This window comes from Gigantopelta aegis, chromosome 3, assembly GCF_016097555.1.
Source record: "Gigantopelta aegis isolate Gae_Host chromosome 3, Gae_host_genome, whole genome shotgun sequence".
Taxonomy (NCBI): Eukaryota; Metazoa; Mollusca; class Gastropoda; order Neomphalida; family Peltospiridae; genus Gigantopelta; species Gigantopelta aegis.
Window position 1 is genome coordinate 982,572 of NC_054701.1, and position 23,260 is coordinate 1,005,831.

General features: G+C 36.3%; 1 protein-coding gene across 1 annotated transcript in view; it reads right to left on the reverse strand.

The window, feature by feature from the left end:
* Nucleotides 1-22,501, reverse strand: part of LOC121366339 — a 34,352-nt gene extending 11,851 nt beyond the window's left edge. The window contains exons 1-2 of the mRNA XM_041490828.1: nt 22,398-22,501; nt 5,727-6,083 (exon numbers count right to left, since the gene is read on the reverse strand). Of these exons, the coding sequence (XP_041346762.1) occupies nt 5,727-5,993 (267 nt within the window). The 5' untranslated portion in view covers nt 5,994-6,083; nt 22,398-22,501. The remainder of the gene's footprint in view (nt 1-5,726; nt 6,084-22,397) is intronic.
* Nucleotides 22,502-23,260: the final 759 nt, after the last annotated feature.

Consider the following 23,260-nt stretch of genomic DNA (forward strand, 5'->3'; position numbering starts at 1 on the left):
ACCAGTTAATACACTGTCACAAATACACCAGTTGATATACTGTCACAAAATACACAAGTTAATACATCCTCACAAAGTACATCACTTAATACACTGTCACAAAGTACACCAGTTGATACTTTCAGAAAGTACACCAGTTGATACACTGTCACAAAGTACACCAGTAAATACACTGTCACAAAGTACACCAGTAAATACAATGTCACAATGTACACCAGTTAATACACCGTCACAAAGCACATCAGTTACTACACTGTCACAATGTACACCAGTTAATACTGTCACAATGTACAATGTACACCAGTTAATACACCATCACAAAGTACATCAGTTAATGCACTGTCACAATGTACACCAGTTAATACACCATCACAAAGTACATCAGTTAATACACTGTCACAATGTACACCAGTTAATACACCGTCACAATGTACACCAGTTAATACAGTCACAATGTACACCAGTTAATACAGTCACAATGTACACCAGTTAATACACCGTCACAATGTACACCAGTTAATACACCGACACAATGTACACCAGTTAATACACTGTCACGATGTACACCAGTTAATACACTGTCACAATGTACACCAGTTAATACACTGTCACAATGTACATCAGTTAATAGTCACAATTGAACATCATTTAATACACTGTCACAATGTACACCAGTTAATACACCGTCACAATGTACACCAGTTAATATATGGTCACAATGTACATCAGTTAATACACTGTCACAATTGAACACCAGTTAATACACTGTTGTACAGTCATTCAATTAATAAATTATCAGTTATCTTTATTTAAATGCCATCCTTAAATTATTTATTTTTATTATAATTTGAAAGCAATAAAAAAAAAAGATTTTATTGAGGAAAAATTAGTTGATTAGTTTATTTGTAAATAACAGTCTTAGATATGCTGTTGTTTGTTACAGTGAACTGTCATAATATTGTGTTTGTTGCTATGTACTGTTATAATATTATGTTTGTTACCAAGTACTGTTATAATATTGTTTGTTACAGTGTACTGTTATAATATTCTGTTTGTTACTGTGTAGTTATAATATTCTGTTAGTTACAGTGTACTTTTATAATATTATTTTTGTTACTGTGTACTGTTATAATATTCTGTTTGTGACCAAGTACTGTTATAATATTGTTTGTTACCAAGTACTGTTATAACATTCTGTCTGTTACTGTGTACTGATATGATATTGTTTGTTGCTGTGTACTGTTATAATATTCTGTGTGTTACTGTGTACCATTATAATATTCTGTGTGTTGCTGTATACTGTTATAATATATTTTGTTACAGTGTACTGTTATAATATTAAGTTTGTTACAGTGTACTGTTATAATATTAAGTTTGTTACTGTGTCCTGTTATAATATTAAGTTTGTTACTGTGTACTGTTATAATATTCTGTGTGTTACTGTGTACTGTTATAATATTCTGTGTGTTACTGTGTACTGTTATAATATTTTATTCGTTACCATGTACTGTTATAATATTGTTTGTTACCGTGTAGTTATAATATTGTTTGTTACTGAGTACTGTTATAAAATTCTCTGTGTTACTGCGTACTGTTATAATATTATCTTTGTTACTGTGTACTGTTATAATATTCTATTTGTTACAGTGTACTGTTATAATATTCTGTTTGTTATAGTGTATTGTTATAATATTCTGTTTGTTACTGTGTACTGATATAATATTGTTTGTTGCTGTGTACTGTTATAATATTCTGTTTGTTACCAAGTACTGTTATAATAGTTTGTTTTTTTACCAAGTACTGTTATAATATTGTGTGTGTTACTGAGTACTGTTATAATATTTTATTTGTTACAGTGTACTGTTCTAATATTGTTTGTTACTGTGTACTGTTATAATATTGTTTGTTAGTGTACTGTTCTAATATTGTTTGTTACTGTGTACTGATATAATATTGTTTATTGCTGTGTACTGTTATAATATTCTGTTTGTTACCAAGTACTGTTATAATATTCTGTTTGTTACCGAGTACTGTTATAATATTTTATTTGTTAAAGTGTACTGTTCTAATATTGTTTGTTACTGTGTACTGTTATGATATTGTTTGTTACAGTGTACTGCTCTAATATTGTTTGTTACTGTGTACCGATATAATATTGTTTGTTGCTGTGTACTGTTATATTGTTTGTTACTGTGTACTGTTATAATATTCTGTTTGTTACCAAGTACTGTTATAATATGTGTGTTACTGTGTACTGTTATAATATTTTATTTGTTACTGTGTACTGTTATAATATTGTTTGTTACCGTGTACCGTTATAATATTTTCTGTGTTACAGTGTACTGTTATAATATTAAGTTTGTTACTGTGTACTGTTATAATATTAAGTTTGTTACTGTGTACTGTTATAATATTAAGTTTGTTACTGTGTAGTTATAATATTATGCTTGTTACTGTGTACTGTTATATGCTTGTTACTGTGTACTGTTATAATATGCTTGTTACTGTGTACTGTTATATTCTGTTTGTTACCAAGTACTGTTATAATATTATGCTTGTTACTGTGTACTGTTATAATATTATGCTTGTTACTGAGTACTGTTATATTTTATTTGTTACAGTGTACTGTTCTAATATTGTTTGTTACTGTGTACTGTTATAATATTGTTTGTTACAGTGTACTGTTCTAATATTGTTTGTTACTGTGTACTGATATAATATTGTTTCTTGCTGTGTACTGTTATAATATTCTGTTTGTTACCAAGTACTGTTATAATATTCTGTTTGTTACCAAGTAGTTATAATATGTGTGTTACTGTGTACTGTTATAATATTTTATTTGTTACCGTGTACTGTTATAATATTGTTTGTTACCATGTAGTTATAATATTGTTTGTTACTGAGTACTGTTATAATATTTTCTGTGTTACTGCGTACTGTTACAATATTATGTTTGTAACTGTGTACTGTTATAATATTCTGTTTGTTACAGTGTACTGTTATAATATTCTGTTTGTTATAGTGTATTGTTATAATATTATGTTTGTTATAGTGTATTGTTATATTATGTTTGTTACAGTGTACTGTTATAATATTCTGTTTGTTACTGTGTACTGTTATAATATTATGTGTGTTACAAAGTACTGTTATAATATTATTTGTTATAGTGTACTGTTATAATACTATGCTTGTTACTGTGTACTGTTATAATATTCTCTGTGTTACTGCGTACTGTTATATTTTATTTGTTACTGCATACTGTTATAATATTAAGCTTGTTACAGTGTATTGTTATAATATTGGTTTGTTACAGTGTACTGTTATAATATTAAGTGTACTGTTATAATATTAAGTTTGTTACTGTGTACTGTTATAATATTCTGTGTGTTACTGTGTACTGTTATAATGTTCTGTGTGTTACCGTGTACTGTTATAATATTGTTTGTTACCGTGTAGTTATAATATTGTTTGTTACTGAGTAGTTATAATATTCTCTGTGTTACTGCGTACTGTTATAATATTATGTTTGTTACTGTGTACGGTTATAATATTCTATTTGTTAAGTGTACTGTTATAATATTATGTTTGTTATAGTGTATAGTTATAATATTCTGTTTGTTACAGTGTACTGTTATAATATTCTGTTTGTTACTGTGTACTGTTATAATATTCTGTTTGTTACCAAGTACTGTTATAATATTCTGTTTGTTACCAAGTACTGTTATAATATTCTGGTTTTTACCGTGTACTGTTATAATATTCTGTGTGTTACTGTATACTGTTATAATATTAAGTTTGATACAGTGTACTGTTATAATATTGTTTGTTAATGTGTAGTTATATTCTGTTTGTTACCAAGTACTGTTATACTATTATTTGTTACAGTGTACTGTTATAATACTATGCTTGTTACTGTGTACTGTTATAATATTCTGTTCATTTCCAAGTACTGTTATAATATTGTTTGTTACAGTGTACTGTTATAATATTATGCTTGTTACTGTGTACTGTTATATTCTGCTTGTTACCAAGTATTGTTATATTATTATTTGTTACAGTGTACTGTTATAATACTATGCTTGTTACTGTGTACTGTTATAATATTCTGTTTGTTTCCAAGTACTGTTATAATATTGTTTGTTACAGTGTACTGTTATAATATTATGTTGTTACTGTGTATTGTTATATTATGTTTGTTAACAAGTACTGTTATATTATTTGTTACAGTGTACTGTTATAATATTATGCTTGTTACTGTGTACTGTTATAATATTCTGTTTGTTATCAAACAGTTATGATATTATTACAGTGTACTGTTATAATATTATGGTTGTTACTGTGTATTGTTATAATATTCTGTTTGTTACCAAGTAGTGTTATAATATTATGTCTATTATTGTGTACTGGTATAACAGTGTTTGTTACTGTGTACTGTTATAATATTCTGTTTGTTACAGTGTATTGTTATAATATACTGTTTGTTACTGTGTGGTTATAATATACTGTTTGTTACTGAGTACTGTTATAATATACTTTTTGTTACTGAGTACTGTTACTATATACTGTTTGTTACTGTGTATTGTTATAATATACTGTTTATTACTGTGTATTATTATTATATACTGTTTGTCACTGCTTCATATCAGACACCATTCTCTGGTCCGTTATCATCAACAGTAAGTCTGTTTAATACATGAAAATACAATGTACAAGCAAATAAATTATTTGCTAGAATAATAATATGAAGAAGAAGCAATAGTAGTATTAGTAGTAGAAGAAGAAGGACATTTTAATTATTACTTCTATTGTTTCAATACTTGTGTGCTGCTCTAAGTATATTACCATATACCATGTACCATAGTGCATTGGCTAACACAACAAAACATTACATTCAAATGCATTTACAGTGCACATCTTAAATATGTGAGAAAAACATGAAGATTTACCGTCAAAAGCATAACAAAGAGAGTAGGCCACGTGTAGCATCCTGAACATTAACAAGTGAAAGTATTACATATTGCACAATGTGATCTTGCTGTAAGCAGAACATGAAATGCGCGTCCAGTCACGCATTGTTTCTTTAAGCTTCTTTCAGAGTTTTCTACATCATCGACTGGTACACACATGTACAATCAAAGCTCAGTGGTTTAGGAAAGCTAGTGCGGTGACATAATAACTGATATACAATAGATCTGTAATCAAAACACTTCTCTAGATACAAATACAGGTTTGTATTTATTCATGATAGTGCAGTGAGTACATGTATGTGTGTGTCATTTTCATTTCTTTTTTTCTTTAGGATTTGGTTTGGTTAATATTTATTGTTTATCAATAATAATATTAATTTTGTCAAAAAGATTTAATGCTGAAGTTTACACGCCAATACTGAAAAATATCAATTATGTTTGTTGTATAAACAAAATTACATTTGAGCGACTGTGTATATGTGTTTTGTGTATTTCAAATTTTCCTCTCTCCCATGTGACTCTGTTATCTGCAAACTGACTAAACTACACCAGTACACTACTGGTGTTATATGAAAGACAAGGAAAGCAAGTTTTTAATCTTCAGAATTTAGCAACGAAATCAATTTTTAATTTTTCCATACCCATAAGAAACATTGCTTAAACTTAGACACAATCAAAGATCAACAGTCTACACATACCTGTATAGGAAGAGATGATAATAAACTTTTTAAAAACACTAGATCAATAATCTACACCTACCTGTAGAGGAAGCGAGGGCAATGAGCAGAAATCAAACAGATCATCTAGAGGGTTGGTAATTCCTCCGTTGTTTGTGTGAACAGCCGCAGTATCATCCGCACCTCCCAGATCGGTAGAGTCTGTGGTAGTACCGACTGCCGCAAACAAGTCAAAGTGATCATCATCCAGGAGAGAGGTGTGGGCTGTTTGCCCTGTGAGAGAATCATCGGCAGAGTCCATCGCGGTGTCGACATCATGTCGTGTGACAGAATCATCGGCAGAGTCCATCACGGCGAGATGTCGAGCAACTGTTACATGTGTACAGAGATGTCACAAGGTTAATCACACGCCAAACACAGGCAGTTACCGGGGCTGGCCCTGTGCAGAGAAAACACAACCTGTCTATACAGATGTACACACTGTTTATAGTCTGTCTATAATTAACATGTTATGACTGTCACTACAAAGGTACACACTGTTTATAGTCTGTATAATTAACATGTTATGACTGTCACTACAAAGGTACACACTGTTTATAGTCTGTCTATAATTAACATGTTATGACTGTCTATACAGATGTACACACTGTTTATAGTCTGTCGATAATTAACATGTTATGACTGTCACTACAGACATACACAGTTTATAGTCTGTCGATAATTAACAAATTATGACTGCCACTACAAAGGTATTCACTATTTAGTCTGTTTAGTCTGTTACATACACACCACTGATAAGAGCAGCCATTTACTGAAAGGTATCTCTACCTATTTCTTACACACCCATGTAAGAGACCACCTGCTGTAGGTCAAAGTCATCTCCACACCCATGTAAGAGACCACCTGCTGTAGGTCAATGTCGTCTCCACACCCATGTAAGAGACCACCTGCTGTAGGTCAATGTCGTCTCCACACCCATGTAACGGACCACCTGCTGTAGGTCAATGTCGTCTCCACACCCATGTAAGGGACCACCTGCTGTAGGTCAATATCGTCTCCACACCCAAGTAAGAGACCACCTGCTGTAGGTCAATATCGTCTCCACACCCATGTAAGAGACCACCTGCTGTAGGTCAATATCGTCTCCACACCCATGTAAGAGACCACCTGCTGTAGGTCCATGTCGTCTCCACACCCATGTAAGGGACCACCTGCTGTTGGTCAATGTCGTCTCCACACCCATGTAAGGGACCACCTGCTGTTGGTCAATGTCGTCTCCACACCCATGTAAGGGACCACCTGCTGTTGGTCAATGCCGTCTCCACACCCATGTAAGGGACCACCTGCTGTTGGTCAATGTCGTCTCCACACCCATGTAAGAGACCACCTGCTGTAGGTCAATGTCTCCACACCCATGTAAGGGACCACCTGCTGTAGGTCAATGTCGTCTCCACACCCATGTAAGAGACCACCTGCTGTAGGTCAATGTCGTCTCCACACCCATGTAAGAGACCACCTGCTGTAGGTCAATGTCGTCACCACACCCATGTAAGAGACCACCTGCTGTAGGTCAATGTCTCCACACCCATGTAAGGGACCACCTGCTGTAGGTCAATGTCATCTCCACACCCATGTAAGGGACCACCTGCTGTAGGTCAATGTCGTCTCCACACCCATGTAAGGGACCACCTGCTGTTGGTCAATGCCGTCTCCACACCCATGTAAGGGACCACCTGCTGTAGGTCAATGTCGTCTCCACACCCATGTAAGGGACCACCTGCTGTTGGTCAATGCCGTCTCCACACCCATGTAAGAGACCACCTGCTGTAGGTCAATGTCGTCTCCACACGCATGTAAGAGACCACCTGCTGCAGGTCAATGTCGTCTCCACACCCATGTAAGGGACCACCTGCTGTAGGTCAATGTCGTCTCCACACCCATGTAAGAGACCACCTGCTGTAGGTCAATGTCTCCACACCCATGTAAGGGACCACCTGCTGTAGGTCAATGTCGTCTCCACACGCATGTAAGAGACCACCTGCTGCAGGTCAATGTCGTCTCCACACCCATGTAAGAGACCACCTGCTGCAGGTCAATGTCGTCACCACACCCATGTAAGAGACCACCTGCTGCAGGTCAATGTCGTCACCACACCCATGTAAGAGACCACCTGCTGCAGGTCAATGTCGTCACCACACCCATGTAAGAGACCACCTGCTGTAGGTCAATGTCATCTCCACATGATGACGGCATTCACTTCTGAGGCTTCCAAGTTATAACCAGTGTCCCGAGTAAACATATAAATGCATGATTTCATTTAGGAGATCACTTGTCATTATCTTACACTTAACCTAATGTTCGGATTTTATGTTTAGTGTTTGTCCGTTAAATGTAATTAAGAAATTACTTTTTCAGGGATGTAAGAAATAGAATGATACACATGTACCCGTTGGAGATGATTTATTTTACAACAAATGGTTTCCAACCATATTTAACTCACTTTTGCTCATTAGATACATTTGGCCACCAATCACTGTACGGTACATCGTATTCAACGCATACTCATGTATTATTCTCTGTATCAGCTACCCACATGGTAAGATACTCATTTAACTTTTTAGTATGAATAGCATTGTTTTGCTTGTCAACAATATTAAATTAAGAGATGGAAACACAGACCTAGACAAACAAACTGTCGTCATCTCTGACCGATACACAACACCTTATCTCACCTCATCTATATTGACAAACAGTGAGAAAAGAAAACGTATAGACTAAACCTTGAGTTTTCTACCTACATATAAGTAGTGTATGTTGGCAAACGAAGAAACACTACACACAGTAAACAGCCTACAAAGACAGCAGGGACAATGTGTGAGGAGAGTCCACATGCTACCCAGTGTGAGGAGAGTCCACATGCTACCCAGTGTGAGGAAAGTCCACATGCTACCCAGTGTGAGGAGAGTCCACATGTTACAGGTAATGTAGAACTCTGCAGAGTTCCTGCTTGTAAACAACACTCAACTGATGACAGCTTGAGTGGTTCACAGCAGGGGCAGCAACAAGCTATGTCATCCTTCAAATGTGCCCCAGTGGACATGGTGTCAGAAGTGTACCTTACTTTGATGTAGTGTCCTCTCTCACAATGTCCTCTAAAACAATTCCAATTTTTTTTTCCAGTCCAGCAAGATTTTCTTGGGGAGAGGGTTTTTTTTTTTTTTAAGGGGAGTGTTTGTTTTGTTTGTTTTTTGAGGGACTGGTTAACATTTTATCCAGGTATTTTATTTTTATTCAAAGTTGCCTATAACCTATGTTTAATGCCCCCTCCCTTCCCCTTCTTGTTTTGGGTATGAACCATAACTGGATCTTAATTTAAATCAGTTCTACCTACCAATGTATCACAGTGTTGGTTATTACAGATTAGATCTGCATGACATTGTTATACTATAGCCATTTGGTGTAAAACATTGTTATACTATAGTGATTTGGTGTAAAAGAGAAGAAACCTGCTGTCACCACATGGGCTACTCCTACTGAAAAAAGTACAACTTTGTTTTGTTTAACGACACCACTAGAGCGCACTGATTTATTAATCATTGGTTAATAATTAAATTTCTGTTACATTCATTTAAGAATTGACCGCAAATTTTTTTGGTTCATGCAAGTATGAACCGAAAAACACGATGTGCACACTGTATGAGTTTGTTCAATTCTTGATTAATGTAAAAAATTACGTTGGTAATTTTATATTGGTAATTTGTCTTACTGAGTATTACTGTTTTAACCAAAAAAATTATTCTAAATAAAATATGAACTTTTAATGTTATTATTATTAAGTATGCTTCAAATTTAATTACAAGTATTGTCTGTTATTCCTTTTACGTTCATCTGGGTATGAACAAACAAAATCATCTGCAATCTTATGCGAGAACGGTTCGCGATTCAAATATTTTAGTTTGCAGATTGAACATAAAAGAAATAACAGACAATCCTTAATTAGATGTCAGTCATTTAGTACTTTTGGCATAGTCTAAGAGAGGTATCTTTTATATGTACCATCACACAGACAGGATAGTACATGCCACAGCCTTTAATATCCTAGTCGTTGTGCACTGGCTTGAACGAGAGGCAGATAGGCCCCAAACAGTATCACAGTCTCTGTAAAACAGTATCACAGTTTCTACAAAACAGTATCACAGTCTCTGTAAAACAGTATCACAGTCTCTACAAAACAGTATCACAGTCTCTACAAAACAGTATCAGTCTCTGTAAAACAGTATCACAGTCTACAAAACAGTATCACAGTCTCTACAAAACAGTATCACAGTCTCTGTAAAACAGTATCACAGTCTCTGCAAAACAGTATCACAGTCTCTGCAAAACAGTATCAGTCTCTACAAAACAGTATCAGTCTCTGTAAAACAGTATCAGTCTCTACAAAACAGTATCACAGTCTCTACAAAACAGTATCACAGTCTCTGCAAAAGAGTATCAGTCTCTACAAAACAGTATCACAGTCTCTGCAAAACAGTATCACACTCTCTACAAAACAGTATCACAGTCTCTGCAAAACAGTATCAGTATACAAACCAGTATCACAGTCTCTGTAAAACAGTATCACAGTCTCTGCAAAACAGTATCACAGTCTCTACAAAACAGTATCACAGTCTCTACAAAACAGTATCAGTCTCTGCAAAACAGTATCAGTCTCTACAAAACAGTATCAGTCTGCAAAACATTATCAGTCTACAAAACAGTACCACAGTCTCTACAAAACAGTATCAGTCTCTACAAAATAGTACCAGTCTCTACAAAACAGTATCAGTCTGCAAAACATTATCAGTCTACAAAACAGTATCAGTCTCTACAAAACAGTATCACAGTCTCTGCAAAACAGTATCACAGTCTCTACAAAACAGTATTACAGTCTCTGCAAAACAGTATCAGTCTCTGCAAAACAGTATCAGTCTCTGCAAAACAGTATCACAGTCTCTACAAAACAGTATCACAGTCTCTACAAAACAGTATCAGTCTCTACAAAACAGTATCACATCAGTCTCTACAAAACAGTATCACAGTCTCTACAAAACAGTATCACAGTCTGTACAAAACAGTATAACAGTCTCTACAAAACAGTATCAGTCTACAAACCAGTATCACAGTATACATAACAGTATCAGTCTCTACAAAACAATATCTGTCTACAAAACAGTACCAATCTCTACAAAACAGTACCAGTCTCTACAAAACAGTACCGGTCTCTACAAAACAGTATCAGTCTGCAAAACATTATCAGTCTACAAAACAGTACCACAGTCTCTACAAAACAGTATCAGTCTCTACAAAATAATACCAGTCTCTACAAAACAGTATCAGTCTGCAAAACATTATCAGTCTACAAAACAGTATCACAGTCTCTACAAAACAGTATCAAAGTCTCTGCAAAACAGTATCACAGTCTCTGCAAAACAATATCAGTCTCTGCAAAACTGTATCACAGTCTCTACAAAACAGTATCACAGTCTCTACAAAACAGTATCAGTTTCTACAAAACAGTATCACAGTCTCTACAAAACAGTATCACAGTATACATAACAGTATCACAGTCTCTACTAAACAATATCAGTCTACAAAACAGTACCACAGTCTCTACAAAACAGTACCAGTCTCTACAAAACAGTACCAGTCTCTACAAAACAGTATCAGTCTGCAAAACATTATCAGTCTACAAAACAGTATCACAGTCTCTACAAAACAGTACCAGTCTCTACAAAACAGTATCAGTCTGCAAAACATTATCAGTCTACAAAACAGTATCAGTCTCTACAAAACAGTATCAGTCTCTACAAAACAGTATCACAGTCTCTACAAAACAGTATCAGTCTACAAAACAGTACCAGTCTGCAAAACATTATCAGTCTACAAACCAGTACCACAGTCTCTACAAAACAGTATCAGTCTCCACAAAACAGTATCAGTCTCTACAAAACAGTATCAGTCTCCACAAAACAGCATCAGTCTCTACAAAACAGTATCAGTCTCTGCAAAACAGTATCACAGTCTCTACAAAACAGTATCACAGTCTCTACAAAACAGTATCAGTCTCTACAAAACAGTATCACAGTCTCTGCAAAACAGTATCACAGTCTCTACAAAACAGTATTACAGTCTCTGCAAAACAGTATCAGTCTCTGCAAAACAGTATCAGTCTCTGCAAAACAGTATCACAGTCTCTACAAAACAGTATCACAGTCTCTACAAAACAGTATCAGTCTCTACAAAACTATCACGTCAGTCTCTACAAAACAGTATCACATCAGTCTCTACAAAACAGTATCACAGTCTGTACAAAACAGTATAACAGTCTCTACAAAACAGTATCAGTCTACAAACCAGTATCACAGTATACATAACAGTATCAGTCTCTACAAAACAATATCTGTCTACAAAACAGTACCAATCTCTACAAAACAGTACCAGTCTCTACAAAACAGTACCGGTCTCTACAAAACAGTATCAGTCTGCAAAACATTATCAGTCTACAAAACAGTACCACAGTCTCTACAAAACAGTATCAGTCTCTACAAAATAGTACCAGTCTCTACAAAACAGTATCAGTCTGCAAAACATTATCAGTCTACAAAACAGTATCACAGTCTCTACAAAACAGTATCAAAGTCTCTGCAAAACAGTATCACAGTCTCTGCAAAACAATATCAGTCTCTGCAAAACTGTATCACAGTCTCTACAAAACAGTATCACAGTCTCTACAAAACAGTATCAGTTTCTACAAAACAGTATCACAGTCTCTACAAAACAGTATCACAGTATACATAACAGTATCACAGTCTCTACTAAACAATATCAGTCTACAAAACAGTACCACAGTCTCTACAAAACAGTACCAGTCTCTACAAAACAGTACCAGTCTCTACAAAACAGTATCAGTCTGCAAAACATTATCAGTCTACAAAACAGTATCACAGTCTCTACAAAACAGTACCAGTCTCTACAAAACAGTATCAGTCTGCAAAACATTATCAGTCTACAAAACAGTACCAGTCTCTACAAAACAGTACCAGTCTCTACAAAACAGTACCAGTCTCTACAAAACAGTACCAGTCTGCAAAACATTATCAGTTTACAAAACAGTATCACAGTCTCTACAAAACAGTATCACAGTCTCTGCAAAACAGTATCACAGTCTCTACAAAACAGTATCAGTCTCTGCAAAACAGTATCAGTCTCTGCAAAACAGTATCACAGTCTCTACAAAACAGTATCAGTCTCTACAAAACAGTATCACAGTCTCTACAAAACAGTATCACAGTCTCTACAAAATAGTATCAGTCTACAAAACAGTACCAGTCTGCAAAACATTATCAGTCTACAAACCAGTACCACAGTCTCTACAAAACAGTATCAGTCTCCACAAAACAGTATCAGTCTCTACAAAACAGTATCAGTCTCCACAAAACAGTATCAGTCTCTACAAAACAGTATCAGTCTCCACAAAACAGTATCAGTCTCTACAAAACAGTATCACAATTTCTACAAAACAGTATCACAGTTCCCACAAAACAGTATCAGTCTGCAAAACATTATCAGTCTACAAAACAGTATCACAGTCTCTACAAAACAGTATCACAGTCCCTGCAAAACAGTATCACAGTCTCTACAAAACAGTATCACAGTCTCTGCAAAATAGTATCAGTCTGCAAAACAGTATCACAGTCTACAAAACAGTATCACAGTCTCTACAAAACAGTACCAGTCTCTACAAAGAGTACCAATCTCTACAAAACAGTATCAGTCTGCAAAACATGATCAGTCTACAAAAGAGTACCAGTCTCTACAAAACAGTACCAGTCTCTACAAAACAGTATCACAGTCTCTACAAAACAGTATCACAGTCTCTACAAAACAGTATCACGTCAGTCTCTACAAAACAGTATCACAGTCTCTACAAAACAGTATCACAGTCTCTACAAAACAGTATAACAGTCTCTAGAAAACAGTATCAGTCTACAAACCAGTATCACAGTATACATAACAGTATCACAGTCTCTACAAAACAATATCAGTCTACAAAACAGTACCACAGTCTCTACAAAACAGTACCAGTCTCTACAAAACAGTATCACAGTCTCTGCAAAACAGTATCACAGTCTCTACAAAACAGTATCACAGTCTCTGCAAAACAGTATCAGTCTCTGCAAAACAGTATCACAGTCTCTACAAAACAGTATCACAGTCTCTACAAAACAGTATCACAGTCTCTACAAAACAGTATCACGTCAGGCTCTACAAAACAGTATCACAGTCTCTACAAAACAGTATCACAGTCTCTACAAAACAGTATCAGTCTCTGCAAAACAGTATCAGTCTCTGCAAAACAGTATCACAGTCTCTACAAAACAGTATCACGTCAGGCTCTACAAAACAGTATCACAGTCTCTACAAAACAGTATAACAGTCTCTACAAAACAGTATAACAGTCTCTACAAAACAGTATCAGTCTACAAACCAGTATCACACAAACCAGTATCACAGTATACATAACAGTATCACAGTCTCTACAAAACAATATCAGTCTACAAAACAGTACCACAGTCTCTACAAAACAGTACCAGTCTCTACAAAACAGTACCAGTCTCTACAAAACAGTATCAGTCTGCAAAACATTATCAGTCTACAAAATAGTACCACAGTCTCTATAAAACAGTATCAGTCTCTACAAAACAGTACTGGTCTCTACAAAACAGTATCAGTCTGCAAAACATTATCAGTCTACAAAACAGTATCACAGTCTCTACAAAACAGTATCAGTCTCTACAAAACAGGATCAGTCTCTACAAAACAGTACCACAGTCTCTACAGAACAGTATCAGTCTACAAAACAGTATCACAGTCTCTACAAAACAGTATCAGTCTCTACAAAACAGTATCACAGTCTCTACAAAACAGTATCAGTCTACAAAACAGTACCAGTTTCTACAAAACAGTATTAGTCTGCAAAACATTATCGGTCTCCAAAACAGTATCAGTCTCTACAAAACAGTATCACAGTCTCTACAAAACAGTATAACAGTCTCTACAAATCAGTATCAGTCTACAAACCAGTATCACAGTATACATAACAGTATCACAGTCTCTACTAAACAATATCAGTCTACAAAACAGTACCACAGTCTCTACAAAACAGTACCAGTCTCTACAAAACAGTATCAGTCTGCAAAACATTATCAGTCTACAAAACAGTATCACAGTCTCTACAAAACAGTATCACAGTCTCTGCAAAACAGTATCACAGTCTCTACAAAACAGTATCACAGTCTCTGCAAAACAGTATCAGTCTCTGCAAAACTGTATCACAGTCTACAAAACAGTATCAGTCTCTACAAAACAGTATCAGTCTCTACAAAACAGTATCACGTCAGTCTCTACAAAACAGTATCACATCAGTCTCTACAAAACAGTATCAGTCTCTACAAAACAGTATCAGTCTACAAACCAGTATCACAGTATACATAACAGTATCACAGTCTCTACAAAACAGTACCAGTCTCTACAAAACAGTACCAGTCTCTACAAAACAGTATCAGTCTGCAAAACATTATCAGTCTACAAAACAGTATCACAGTCTCTACAAAACAGTATCACAGTCTCTATAAAACAGTACCACAGTCTCTGCAAAACAGTATCAGTCTCTGCAAAACAGTATCTACAAAACAGTATCACAGTCTCTACAAAACAGTATCACGTCAGTCTCTACAAAACAGTATCACAGTCTCTACAAAACAGTATCACAGTCTACAAACCAGTATCACAGTCTCTACAAAACAGTATCACAGTCTCTACAAAACAGTATCAGTCTCTACAAAACAGTATCAGTCTGCAAAACATTATCAGTCTACAAAACAGTACCACAGTCTCTACAAAACAGTATCAGTCTCTACAAAACAGTACTGGTCTCTACAAAACAGTATCAGTCTGCAAAACATTATCAGTCTACAAAACAGTATCACAGTCTCTACAAAACAGTATCAGTCTCTACAAAACAGGATCAGACTCTACAAAACAGTATCACAGTCTCTACAAAACAGTATCAGTCTACAAAACAGTATCACAGTCTCTACAAAACAGTATCAGTCTCTACAAAACAGTATCACAGTCTCTACAAAACAGTATCAGTCTACAAAACAGTACCAGTCTCTACAAAACAGTACCAGTCTCTACAAAACAGTATCAGTCTGCAAAACATTATCGGTCTCCAAAACAGTATCAGTCTCTACAAAACAGTATCAGTCTCTACAAACCAGTATGACAGTATACATAACAGTATCACAGTCTCTACAAAACAGTATCAGTCTCTACAAACCAGTATCACAGTCTCTACAAAACAGTATCAGTCTCTACAAACCAGTATCACAGTATACATAACAGTATCACAGTCTCTACAAAACAGTATTAGTCTCTACAAACCAGTATCACAGTATACATAACAGTATTAGTCTCTACAAAACAGCCCCTTGGTTGGGCCCGTGTATCATATAGCATTTTCCTTTTCAGCTACATTTTGTGACAAAGACAGACTTATATATTACTAGTTTGCCTTCTCTTTCATGTTGAAATGAAAAGACGTATGTATAGTTTGAATTATCAACACACAAGGTGAGTTTTCAGTAAGAACAATCAAGGATGGCTGGACAGGGAGAATAACATGGCCCAGTTAGAACATCATATGGTGATTACTGTTTATCATACTCAAGAGAAAAAGAGTTTTCACAGATCCTGTGTGATCCCATCAACATTAAAATAACTGGCACTGTTTACCAGGAGATCAATGAAATGTGCTTGATAAACAAGCAAAAGAGATCTCAAACATTTCTATTAATGTGTTTGTTTTATGTTAAGATTGTTTGTACAAGGAATTTTAACCAAGGCCTGGCTTTCTATAAGACATACATGTGCGTGTTTATTTAACATAAAGGTTTCTACAATACACCCTATCCAGCTTTGTATATACGGCAGTTATCACATGATCATATTGAAAGTAAGATATGCTGATACAGCAGTCTTTGAATGAATGTTTAATGACATACTATCAGGCTGGCCAAAAGCACTCATCCACTCGCCTAAGACGAGAAAAAATTTGCTAGGACAAGTACAATTTACAATTCAGTCATCTGCTGGGCAACCAAATTTCCAAACACAAACTGCCTCTTTATCACTTTTGTACACTTGCGATTTTTGTAACTCCATAGTCTGCAGTAAGCATTGTCCACCATTTCAAAGCTCTCACTCACTCATTCACTCATTCACTCACTCACTCACTCACTCACTCACTCACTCACTCACTCACTCACTCACTCACTCACTCTCTCTCTCTCTCTCTCTCTCTCTCTCTCTCTCTGTCATTCTCTCTCACTCTTTCCATCCCCTATGTACAGTGTGTGTGTGTGTGTGTGTGTGTGTGTGTTTATGTTTATGTTTGTGTGTGTATGTGTATGTGTGTGTGTGTGTGTGTACACGCATGTATCAGGCCCCTGGATTTGACAGGAAACAATAGTTTTTGTGTCGAAAGCGTATTATATTGAGTATCGTATTCAACAGGAAGTAGGCCCACGTCTTTGAATACCAGCCCCTCCTTTTTGAAGGCATTTAAGAAATTTGCCCTTTATTCGTAAGTCATGGTATTTCATATTGGTGTCTGTGAAGTAAATTGTCAAGAACATTGAAGGATTGAGAAAAAGCTGTTTAGAACGTTACGATCCAGCACATTACTAAAATGGATATAGACTCTTTGTAAAGTTAGTGAGCTCACGTATCACATGTGATGAAAAAGGAGGTCAGGGAATTCCCACCACACGGCTAGTTTTTCACTAACGTAATAGCGTTTCATGTTACGAAATTAGGTTGTCACTCTGCAAATTTTCGCATTTGTTTCCCAATTAAATTGATGTATTAAGTGTACATGCAATTAACATTTAATTAACTAAATGTTAAAGAACAGGCACACATGCAGGGAAATTTGTAACAGGGTCTAAGCAGTCTCCGACTGAGTCTGTGTGTCGGACTCACATTGAGAGCGCCAAATGCCAGAATTTTAAAGAAAAACTGAGGGTGTACTCTGCCTGAAAATTTTGAAAATTAAATGTCCTGAAATGCAATGTCCTGATTCATCCTAAAAATATAGAGGGGTATACTTTTTTAATATTTAAACACAAAACATCTCTTTGGTAGGTACACTCATTCATCGTGAACACACACCAAAAAAAGAAAAGAAAAAAGAAGAAGAAAAAAGCCTAACCCGAAATTATCTCAAAGTAGGATATTTTTTATGATCATTCTAAAATAAAGGATTAAAGTTAAAAAAAAAAATCATAAACTCATTTACAATTTCATTCTGATAGAAATTTTTTAGTTTTTTTTACATTCACAAATTAAGTGATATAAACATATTTAGTAATACAGGGCTTACAAATATTCTGTATGATGTGGAATTATTTGACAAGTACAGTATAAATTTTGATTTAAACTGCTTATGTTTTGGGACGAGTTAATTTTTGTGTGGATAAGTGAAATTTGAGTTACTTACTGCAAATTTTAGGATATGGCCAGCCCTGTACTATCATGCAGGAATCCAACATAATGTATGACTCCATAGTGAAAAATGAGAGTCAACAGGAGTAGAATAGAATAGAATAGAATAGAATAGAATAGATGTTTAACGACACCCCAGCACGAAATATACATTGGTTATTGGGTGTCAAAATATGATAAATGCAACGGGAGAAAGATAGGAGTGAAATTTATTTTACAAAAAATACATAATACTCTAGGTGCACATGTATGTAGTATTTCCAATAAAACATTTCTTACAAACTGCTCATTAATTATGTGTCATTGTTACTTTATTTCTCACAGCCAAACAATACTGAATGTCAAACATTCGGTAATTTTCACATAAAGTCTTACAGAGGAAACCCTTTATATTTTTCCATTAGTAGCAAGGGATCTTTTATATGCATCATCCCAGACAAGACTGTACATACCATGGCCTTTGATGTACCAGTCGAGGTGCAATGTCTAGAACAAGATATATCCTGATGAGCTTTACTACAGGGCTACATCATACCACTAACAAAGTAGAAGAAATGCAATCAGCAGCACAAGCCTCTTTATTTATAACACCGGCCTCGGTGGCGTCGTGGTTAGGCCATCGGTCTACAGGCTGGTAGGTACTGGGTTTGGATCCCAGTTGAGGCATGGGATTTTTAATCCAAATACCGACTCCAAACCCTGAGTTAGTGCTCCGCAAGACTCAATGGGTAGGTGTAAACCACTTGCACCGACCAGTGATCCATAACTGGTTCAACAAAGGCCATGGTTTGTGCTATCCTGCCTGTGGGAAGCGCAAATAAAAGATCCCTTGCTGCTAGTCGGAAGAGTAGCCCATGAAGTGGCGACAGCGGGTTTCCTCTCAAAATCTGTGTAGTCCTTAACCATATGTCTGACGCCATATAACCGTAAATAAAATGTGTTGAGTGCGTCGTTAAATAAAACATTTCTTTCTTTATTTATAATGTCATTATATTCACCCATTTAATGGTAGTCGGAAGAATGGGTTTCTAGAGCAATGAAAATTTTGGTTGTAATCATTTCACTTTTTCTCCCTTGTTGTTCCGTCCATGCTGACATTAAAAAAAGTAAAAAATAATAAATATATTTATGACACATTGGGCTATTTCTCATTCCAGCCAGTGTTACGACTTGTTAAACCAAAGGCCATGATATGTGCTATCCTGTCTGTTGGATCTTGCATATAACAGATCCCTTGCTACTGATGACAAAAAGTGGTGAGTTTCCTCTCTAAGACAGTAGACTATATGTGGGAATTACCAAATGTTTGACATCGAACAGCCGATGATTAATAAATCAAATTGATCTGGTGGTGCTGTTAAACAAAACAAACTGTAACCTTTAAGTACTGGGCAATACACTGTGCATCAACCTTTAAGTACTTGGCAATACACTGTGCATCAACCTTTAAGTACTGGGCAATACACCGTGCATCGAGTTACAAACTTTAACCTTTAAGTACTGGGCAATACACTGTGCATCAACCTTTAAGTACTGGGCAATACACTGTGCATCAACCTTTAAGTACTGGGCAATACACTGTGCATCAACCTTTAAGTACTGGGCAATACACTGTGCATCAACCTTTAAGTACTGGGCAATACACTAAAAACATTATTTTAAAATTATTACTGTTCAATACACATTTTTTAAAAAAAAATTTACCTTTAAGTACTACATACACTTTTTGTTATGTAGGCCTACAGCCCATACATGAAAAATCTTTTTTTTCTTTAAGTACTGGGCAATACACTGTGCATCAACCTTTAAGTACTGGGCAATACACTGTGCATCGGAAGCCCCTTACTCCATATATAAACAGTTAACCTTTAAGTACTGGGCAATACACCGTGCATCGAGTTACAAACTTTAACCTTTAAGTACTGGGCAATACACTGTGCATCAACCTTTAAGTACAACCTGTGCATAAGTACTGGGCAATACACTGTGCATCAACCTTTAAGTACTGGGCAATACACCGTGCATCGAAGTACTGGGCAATACACTGTGCATTAACCTTTAAGTACTGGGCAATACACTGTGCATCAACCTTTAAGTACTGGGCAATACACTGTGCATCAACCTTTAAGTACTGGGCAATACACTGTGCATCAACCTTTAAGTACTGGGCAATACACTGTGCATCAACCTTTAAGTACTGGGCAATACACTGTGCATCAACCTTTAAGTACTGGGCAATACACCGTGCATCGAGTTACAAACTTTAACCTTTAAGTACTGGGCAATACACTGTGCATCAACCTTTAAGTACTGGGCAATACACTGTGCATCAACCTTTAAGTACTGGGCAATACACTGTGCATCAACCTTTAAGTACTGGGCAATACACTGTGCATCAACCTTTAAGTACTGGGCAATACACTGTGCATCAACCTTTAAGTACTGGGCAATACACTGTGCATCAACCTTTAAGTACTGGGCAATACACTGTGCATCAACCTTTAAGTACTGGGCAATACACTGTGCATCAACCTTTAAGTACTGGGCAATACACCGTGCATCGAGTTACAAACTTTAACCTTTAAGTACTGGGCAATACACTGTGCATCAACCTTTAAGTACTGGGCAATACACTGTGCATCAACCTTTAAGTACTGGGCAATACACTGTGCATCAACCTTTAAGTACTGGGCAATACACTGTGCATCAACCTTTAAGTACAACCTTTAAGTACTGGGCAATACTGTTAAGTACTGGGCAATACACTGTGCATCAACCTTTAAGTACTGGGCAATACACCGTGCATCGAGTTACAAACTGTAACCTTTAAGTACTGGGCAATACACTGTGCATCAACCTTTAAGTACTGGGCAATACACCGTGCATCGAGTTACAAACTTTAACCTTTAAGTACTGGGCAATACACCGTGCATCGAGTTACCAACTGTAACCTTTAAGTACTGGGCAATACACTGTGCATCAACCTTTAAGTACTGGGCAATACACTGTGCATCAACCTTTAAGTACTGGGCAATACACCGTGCATCGAGTTACAAACTTTAACCTTTAAGTACTGGGCAATACACCGTGCATCGAGTTACCAACTGTAACCTTTAAGTACTGGGCAATACACCGTGCATCGAGTTACCAACTGTAACCTTTAAGTACTGGGCAATACACCGTGCATCGAGTTACCAACTGTAACCTTTAAGTACTGGGCAATACACCGTGCATCGAGTTACAAACTTTAACCTTTAAGTACTGGGCAATACACCGTGCATCGAGTTACCAACTGTAACCTTTAAGTACTGGGCAATACACCGTGCATCGAGTTACCAACTGTAACCTTTAAGTACTGGGCAATACACCGTGCATCGAGTTACCAACTGTAACCTTTAAGTACTGGGCAATACACCGTGCATCGAGTTACAAACTTTAACCTTTAAGTACTGGGCAATACACCGTGCATCGAGTTACCAACTGTAACCTTTAAGTACTGGGCAATACACCGTGCATCGAGTTACCAACTGTAACCTTTAAGTACTGGGCAATACACCGTGCATCGAGTTACCAACTGTAACCTTTAAGTACTGGGCAATACACCGTGCATCGAGTTACCAACTGTAACCTTTAAGTACTGGGCAATACACCGTGCATCGAGTTACCAACTGTAACCTTCAAGTACTGGGCAATACACCGTGCATCGAGTTACAAACTGTAACCTTTAAGTACTGGGCAATACACCGTGCATCGAGTTACCAACTGTAACCTTTAAGTACTGGGCAATACACCGTGCATCGAGTTACCTTTAAGTACTGGGCAATACACCGTGCATCGAGTTACCAACTGTAACCTTTAACCTTTAAGTACTGGGCAATACACCGTGCATCGAGTTACCAACTGTAACCTTTAAGTACTGGGCAATACACCGTGCATCGAGTTACCAACTGTAACCTTTAAGTACTGGGCAATACACCGTGCATCAAGTTACAAACTGTAACCTTTAAGTACTGGGCAATACACCATGCACCAAGTTACAAACTGTAGGATAAAATCTTTTCTATTATTTATTACACCCTCAATATCTGGTAATAGATCTTTACATGTACAGTTTGTACTACATATAACAAGGTTAACGAGTTCTCACCTGCATTTTGATAGGTTATGGGCGAGATATCAACGATATATCACACACTGTAATACAACGGCTTACACACAAGCTCCCTTCAGACTTGTAGTACCATGGCCACTGTCAAAACAAAACATTTAAATATCTTGTAAAATCTACAAGTTAGAGGCAGGTTTTTCACATTGTTACGCAGTGGTATATAATTGTCCATAGATGGAATGAATGAATGAATGAATGAATGAATGAATTTATTTATTTAATTATATTTAATTTAATTTTGTTTAATTAAATTTAATTAATTAATTTAACAACACCCAAGCCAGACGTGTTAACCTTGGACCCTGCCATGAATGGGGTAACTGGTCAAAATCCCTCCCAGTCAAAACCCACCTTGTCACCTTTTCAAAAGCCACCTTGTCAAACCCTCGCAGTCAAAAGCCACCTTGTCAAAGCCCACCTTGTCAAACCCTCGCAGTCAAAAGCCACCTTGTCAAAGTCCACCTTGTCAAACCCTCACAGTCAAAAGCCACACTGTCAAAGCCCACCTTGTCAAAAGCCACCTTGTCAAAGCCTCGCAGTCAAAAGCCACATTGTCAAAGCCCACCTTGTCAAAAGCCACCTTGTCAAAGCCCACCTTGTCAAACCCTCGCAGTCAAAAACCACCTTGTCAAACCCTCGCAGTAAAAAGCCACCTTATGAAAAGTCTTTCTGGTGAGAATCTCTCCAAGTGAACTCCTGCCACCTGTGGTGTAAATCAAACCCCATCATACACACATTTATGTGTATTATTTAATTATCAGTTCCATGGTTTATTACAAATAAATGAACATTAAAAGGAAAGAATACTGCATTAACTTGTTCTTATCCCTGGAGAGAGACTG